Below are 6,922 nucleotides of genomic sequence, written 5' to 3'. Positions count from 1 at the left end.
TAAAGGATAAGGCACAAGGGATAGTCACTTCGGCGTGTAGTCGTCGTCCCCTTCTTCTCTCCTTCTCTCGCGTGGCGTGCGACTCTTCTTGCTGAGCCCTCGTACACGAGTGAGTGCCACCGGCCGAGCGCGGTGACGCACGAGGTAGGAAGCCGGGAGAGAGCGCAGCGCCCAACGTTGCATGGCAGGGCGCGGGTCCCCGCTCGGTTGGTAAGAAAGCCCGAACATCCCGCCCGCCTCGATCCAAGAGCGAAACCCTAGTCACCGCCCACCGAAGCGGGGGGAGTCCCTCGATCGTCCGTCGCAGGGAGGCTAGAGTCCGCAGGTGCCACAGGGAGACGCGCAAGCTTTACAATGGGCCGCACGTATTCGCCGGTGGCCGTCTTGACGGCAGCAGCATGGACTAGTCCATCGGATCCAGGGTGTATGCGGGTGATACGGCCCAGAGGCCAGCGTCCGCTGGACTGTAGCAGCGTAGGGTCAAGAAGAACCACCAGGTCCCCCACCGCGAAGTTCCGACGGACAGCGCTCCATTTCGGCCTCTGTTGGAGAGTATTTAGATACTCACGACTCCAGCGCGTCCAGAATTGGGCGCGAACGGCCTTGACGAACTCCTAGTGCGTGAGCGGGTCCAAATTCTCTGCAGCGGGGATAGCTTCGATGATGGAATCGACGGGAGCCCCGATGAGGAAATGTCCAGGCGTGAGCACTTCGAGGTCAGAGGGATCGCCAGACAAGGGCGTCAACGGGCGGCTATTCAACACGGCCTCAATTCCAACGAGAACCGTAGAGAACTCTTCATTTGTTAGATGACGAGAGCCGAGCACACGGCGTAGATGGCTCTTGGTCGACTTGACCGCGGCCTCCCAGAGTCCTCCAAAATGTGCCGCACCGGGAGGAATGAACTGCCAGGAAACCCCCTGGGAGGCAAGAGTCCCGGCTACTAGGTCCCAGTTAAATTCTGCGCCCTGCAACGCCTCGCGGAGCTCCAAATCAGCTCGACGAAAGCAGGTGGCGTTGTCGCTCCAAAGCTCGGATGGTCGGCCTCGACGACCAGTGAAACGGGTGAGAGCACCCAAGAAGGTGGCCGCGGAAAGGTCGCCGACAAGCTCCAGATGCACGGCTTTGGTGGTCATGCACACGAAGACAGCGATGTAGCCCTTTGTGGTCCGGATCCCCCGTCCCTTCGATGTAAGCACGGAGAAGGGCCCGGCTTAATCGACTCCGGTGCGACCAAAAGCGCGAGACGGCGTGACGCGAGACGCGGGCAGCGGAGCCATCAACTGGCTTGAAGAGCGCACCTGTAACCGGGCACAGATGACACACCCTCTAATGTGAGCCTTGATTCTGCGTGGCCCGCCGAGAATCCAGGCACGCCTGGAGACGTATGCGCTGGTAACGCGATATCCACCGTGGAGGGCGCGTGCGTGGGCCCAAGAGACCACGAGTCGAGCGAGCGGCAATGTTCCACTGAGGAGGGGAGGGTGCTTCTCTTCGTAAGACAGCGATGAGTGATCGAGCCGCCCGCCAACACGCAGAACACCGTCGACATCGAGGAAGGCGGCAAGAGAGGTCAAAGGGCTCCGTTTCGGAAAACGTTCACGCTTCCGCAAGAGTGCCAACTCATTCCCAAACGTCATCGATTGACTCAACCGAACGCAGGCCAGAAAAGCGTCCTGAATCTCAGACGGCGTCAACGGCGAAAGCACAGAACGGGTGGGCATGCGCTGCAAGCGGTGTCGCACCCATCGACGAACGCGCACGAGGAGGCCCAGTACAGCGCGCAAGCTCGAGAAGAGCTGCAGCAGGTCCGATTCAGGTGCGCGGAAGGCGCAGCAGAGTGAGAGCGTGGGCATGGGCGGAGGCAGTGTCTCCTGGGGCCAAGACTTGTCGTCCTGGGCCAGCCACGTGGGGCCTCGCCACCACAGGGGCTGCTGTTGGAGGCCACTCATGTCGGCACTTCTGGTGGCTAAGTCGGCCGGATTCGATTGCGACGGCACGTATCGCCAGGCACTGGGTGGCAGGACCTCCTGGATCTGAGCGACGTAGTTGTCGACGAGTACATTGTTGGCCGGCTGATCGGAGCGTATCTAGTGGAGCACAATTTGAGAGTCGCACCAAGCGTGGCAGTGCTCGATCGCGACTCCCAACTCGCTGGCTGCTGAGCGAAGAAGCTTGGTGGCGATGAGGGCCGCTCGCAATTCTAGACGTGGGATGGTCGTGCGAGCAGCGGGCTCGGTCATCGGCTTGAGCGCGCGGATGGGCGCAAGCTTAGTACGAGCGAGAAGTATGTGGCAGAGAGCGGGCCCATCTGAAGACCGCAGCCGCGAATATACAACAGTGGCCATAGCATGGCGACTGGCGTCAAAAAACACGTGCAGCTGGACATTCGACGACGGAGATATACCAATCCAATGAGGCAGAGAAAACCCAGAAATGGCCTGCAGCTCGGCGGTGAAAGCGGTCCAGCGGCAAGTCATGAAGGACGGTACGTTCTCGTCCCAGTCCAAGCGTGCGCGCCACAGGTCTTGCAGTAAAAGCTTGGCGTTCAACACGATCAGGGCAAGCCAGCCGCACGGATCGAACAAGCCTGCGAGCGCGGCGAGCATGGATCTCTTTGTGGTTTGAGATTCGACAACGGGCGGCGTCAAATGGAAGAAATCCGAGGGCGGGTCCCAGCCTACGCCCAGTTCGCTGACGAGGCCTTCAACCCTGAGCTGATCCCAAGTAGGATGGAGGCGGACGTCTTCGGGAAGGTCTTCGAGAAGCTCGGGCGTGCTGGCAACCCACTTTCGCAGAAGGAAACCGCCCGCTTGAAGAAGTCCGATCAGCTGGTCGCGCAGACGCTTGGCCGAGCCGATGTCATCAGCGCCGGAGAGGATGTCATCAACGTAGCGATCGGTCATCACCACTGGGACGGCCTCGGGCCAGCGGCGGCCGTCATCCTCGCACAGCTGCTGTACGACCCGTAGTGACAGGTACGGGGAGCACGAGGCACCGTAGGTAACGGTGAGCAGTTGGTAGTGCGTAGGTGGCTGCTTTGGGTCGGAGCTCCACAGAATGCGCTGCAGGTCGACATCGCGTTCGTCAATCAGGATCTGGCGGAACATCATGCGAACGTCAGTACAGAACGCAATCCGGTGACGACGCCAACGCAGGAGCACACTGGGCAGAGCCGTCTGGAGCCGAGGACCAGCATGGAGCACGTCGTTTAGGTTATAGCCACTGGAAGTTGGGCTCGAATCGTTGAAAACAATGCGCAGTTTGCGACCTTGGTCACCGTGCTGCCAAATGCCGTGATGTTGAATATAGTGCACTGGACGGTGCGGTGCAGCGAGTTGGTCATCAGTAAGGGGCTTCGTATGACTAAGGGCAATGTACTCTGCCATGAACCGGGCGTACTCAGAAGCCATCTCGGGAGTCCGCTGCAGCCGACGATGCAACGAGCGCAAGCCCGCGGTGGCGCCCTGCAGACTGTCACCAAAGAGTCGCACAGCGTCATGTTTCAGCGGAAGTCGCACAATGTAACGCCCGTCGTCAGCGCGATGATAATCGGCAAAGATTCTCTCGCATTCCACATCCTCAGGCGCTCGGCGGCTGACATGTGGCACCTCCTCGATCTCCCAGAATCGCTGGAGCTGCGCAGCCAGCTCTTGATCCCAGGGCAACTGAGTGTTCGTGTGCAGAGTTGTGCCTGCGATGAGGGCTATCGAACCCAGGCCAGGGGCACGGCCGACGAGAGTCCAGCCAAGAGCCGTGCGCTGTCCGACGAGCTCATCACGCTGAACGTAACCTGGTTCGATGAGGCGGTGGTAAACGTCGACTCCGAGCAGAATGTCTACACGGTGAGGTGTGCAAAACGCTGGATCGGCCAGAGGCTCAAGATCGAGCCACTGTCTCATCACGGCTGGGTGCAAGGGGGCAGACGGAGAGGTGAGCCCGAGCCGCGGCAAGCAGAGCGCTGTCAGGTGGATTGGCGGTGCATGCTCTCCAGTTTCAAGGCGTAGATGCGCTCGGGTTCTCGAAGGGATGGTTAACCCTCCCCCAACCCCATGAATGCTCGCCTCGTTGACTTCTAGCGCTGCGCCGAGCTGCTGGGCCAACCGGATGGAGATGAGTGTAACCTCAGAGCACGCATCAAGGAGAGCTCAACCAGCGACTCGTCGGCCGGTGGGACCGGTTATCTGGACAAGAGCGGTCGGAAGTACGGCTAGTCAGGACGATGGAGGCCCCTGATGCTGTGAGTCGGTGGCGGACGGGCCCGCGGGGTCGACTTTTGGCTTCTTGGGCGAAGAGGGACGCTGATCCGATTCAGGCTTGCGCCGATGGTTGCTCTCGTGCAGCAGACTGTGGTGGGGCTCCCTGCACTGCTGGCAGACGGACCGTAAAGGGCAGAACTTTACTGCGTGACCTGATCTCAGGCAGTTAAAACATAACTGCCCTTGATAGACCATGCGTCGCCGGGCCTGCGCGTCAAGGCCTTGAAATTGCGCGCAGTGACCCAGGTAGTGTGACTCTCTGCACGACGGGCATGGCGGCAGCGAGCCACTGGTTTCAAGGGCTCTAAAGTTTCGTCCAGGAAACGGGGGGGTCGGAGAGCGCATGCTGGCCGTGTTGGCTGAACGAACAGGGCGAGAGGCCTCGACGGAGCTGAGCGCGCGGCACTGTCGGCGAAGGAAAGTCGTCAAGGCAGCAAAAGTGGCAACTTCCGCCGTGGTGTCCGTGCCAGCGCTCTTCAGTCACTCGATCTCATCCTCCCACGCGCGTCGGGTCGTCGGATCCATGCCAGTCATCGCGCAGGAGACAATCCAGTCGTCCCACTGAGACACAGGGCGACCCAGAGCTTCCAGCTGATCTCGATGTTTTCCCAGGGTGTCGAGGAGACCCTGAAGCCCTCGAGCTGACTCTTCCTTCAGAGACTTGATGTTACGGAGCGCCGTGGTATGATCATGGATAAGAAGACGGCGGTGCTCGAAACGCGCTTCGAGTAAGGCCCAAGCCGTCGGGTAATTGGCACCGATGGTCTGAACGGTGTCGAGAGCGGCCTTGGCGTCTCCGTCCACCAAGGATTTCAAATAAAACAGCCTCTCCACGTCGGTGAGCTGTTTATCGTCATGGACGAGCGCGCGGAAGAGGTCCCGGAAACTTTCCCAATCCTCTCGCTTCCCCGAGAAGGAAGGGATGCTGATCTTAGGCAAGCGGGCTCCGTGTCTCGAGTTATGACGGTCCAGGTCGGCGCCGCCCGGGCCAGGGAGAGGCGTGAGGGTGTTTCTTGCGTTGTAGAGGCGTGATCGAGAGGCGATATAGTCCGACTCTGCCGTCGAGTACATCTGGTCAAGAAACTTCAGCTTCTCGGGCGGCGGTGACTCCAGGAGACTCACGTGATTGGCCTGGAAAGTGTTCCACTAACCGTCCAGCAGCTCGAGCCTTACTTCCACGAGACCTAGGCTCCAGTTCGGGGGGTCGATTTTCTCGACGTCCCGTGCGAACCGGCTGATGACGCCGGCGAGGGCGCTCTGGGAGCCGAGCAGGCTCGTCCAGTCGTCGTTTGACCTGAAAAAACGATCACTAGCTTGACGTTTGCACGAAGCATGTCTTGCCTCCGGGCCACGAGCGGCGGGGCCATGTCATCGCCAGACGCGACACAGCTGTCAACGCGCGGCGCATCGACGGCAGACAAAACAGATAGAACTAGAGTGAAAGAGAAAGAGTGTGAGAGAGAACACGAAAGGGCGAGGATGCCAGAAGGAACGTGCGTAGACCACGCAAGTGCCAACGCGCACGCAAGCTACACAAGCTTCGAAGCCTGTCCCTCGGCGTCGACCCCCCGCGCCAGTGAAGCGCAACAGCTTCACCGCGCGAGGCGGACGCGCGCGACACGAGGCCAACGGTCGCGGCCGATGAGGACAACGCTAGCGCTTGATCGCGGCTAACAATGGCGGCCGCGAAAGCCTCGCTTTCTGACGTTCGAATGGCGTCGAACAAAGCGTCGCATCGACAGCCGTACGGCCTTATCTCTGCCGTGGCCGGGCACAGCTGCTGGACCGCAGGCTCTGTGGCGACCGCGGCAGCCACCGTGTGCACGCTGTTGATAACGCGAGTGCCAGCAAGGCAAGCGTTAATGGCGGCACGACTTCGTCGCGGCCAACACCTGTGTCGAATCGTGGGAACTGTGTCGACCACGACGACCTCCATTACACAACATTTCTTTAAACTGTACTTACATTACGCTGTGAAAGTCGAATCGCAGACTGTGACCACCCTAGCTGCGGCGTTGGCTGCTCTCCTCCTCGAAATCCGGCTCGAAGGACCAAATGTTTATTTTGACTGCTTTATTTAGTCGCAGGGGATTACAAAAGCTTTTCAACACTTTAAATAAAGGATAAGGCACAAGGGATAGTCGCTTCGGCGTGTAGTCGTCGTCCCCTTCTTTTCTTCTTCTCTCGCGTGGCGTGCGACTCTTCTCGCTGAGCCCTCGTACACGAGTGAGTGCCACCGGCCGAGCGCGGTGACGCACGAGGTAGGAAGCTGGAGATGTTAGCATTTAGAACAACTTTTTATTGGTGGAACTCATTAATCTTAGTGGTTTAAGTGGAGTTTGACATAAGTCGCTTGTGCATTAGAGAACAGACACACTGCTCCTAGCTCTATGCTTCATGCATTGCCAGTGATCGCCTGTAGTATTAGGTACTTTGCTCGGAAATATAAAAACAAGTCTTACTCAATTTTATTGAAGGGTTGCTTTGATTTTACTTCTATGCCACCTCGCGGATCCAACTGAACGGAACTGGAAAACTATCGTATTTTTACAAATTTCAAGCTTATTTGTTGCTATTGTTATTTACTTTTTCAAGATAAAAACTATACTCAAACCATGTAGGAAGTGTCAAGAATCATTATGCAAAATTTCAGCAAGATCGGT

General features: G+C 58.6%; 2 protein-coding genes across 2 annotated transcripts; both read right to left on the bottom strand.

Moving 5' to 3' along the window:
• Positions 1-614: 614 nt before the first annotated feature.
• On the bottom strand, positions 615-1,136 carry LOC149375151 (uncharacterized). Its single transcript, XM_089590094.1, has one exon. It carries the CDS (start codon positions 1,134-1,136, stop codon positions 615-617), a length of 522 nt encoding a protein of 173 aa, XP_089446220.1.
• Positions 1,137-1,214: 78 nt separating this feature from the next.
• LOC111642935 (uncharacterized) lies at positions 1,215-3,413 on the bottom strand. The gene is made up of 2 exons (XM_089590093.1): positions 2,145-3,413; positions 1,215-2,090 (listed from the first exon to the last, which is right to left on the bottom strand). Exons 1-2 carry the CDS (start codon positions 3,411-3,413, stop codon positions 1,215-1,217), a joined length of 2,145 nt encoding a protein of 714 aa, XP_089446219.1.
• Between the last annotated feature and the right edge of the window lie 3,509 nt (positions 3,414-6,922).

The sequence above is a fragment of the Copidosoma floridanum genome, unplaced genomic scaffold (assembly GCF_036245765.1).
Source record: "Copidosoma floridanum isolate Cflo_tuat_1 unplaced genomic scaffold, Cflo_Japanese_pri ptg000011l, whole genome shotgun sequence".
NCBI classification, from domain to species: Eukaryota; Metazoa; Arthropoda; class Insecta; order Hymenoptera; family Encyrtidae; genus Copidosoma; species Copidosoma floridanum.
Note: the sequence above shows the minus strand (reverse complement) of the source record. Positions and strands in the feature narration are given on the sequence as shown.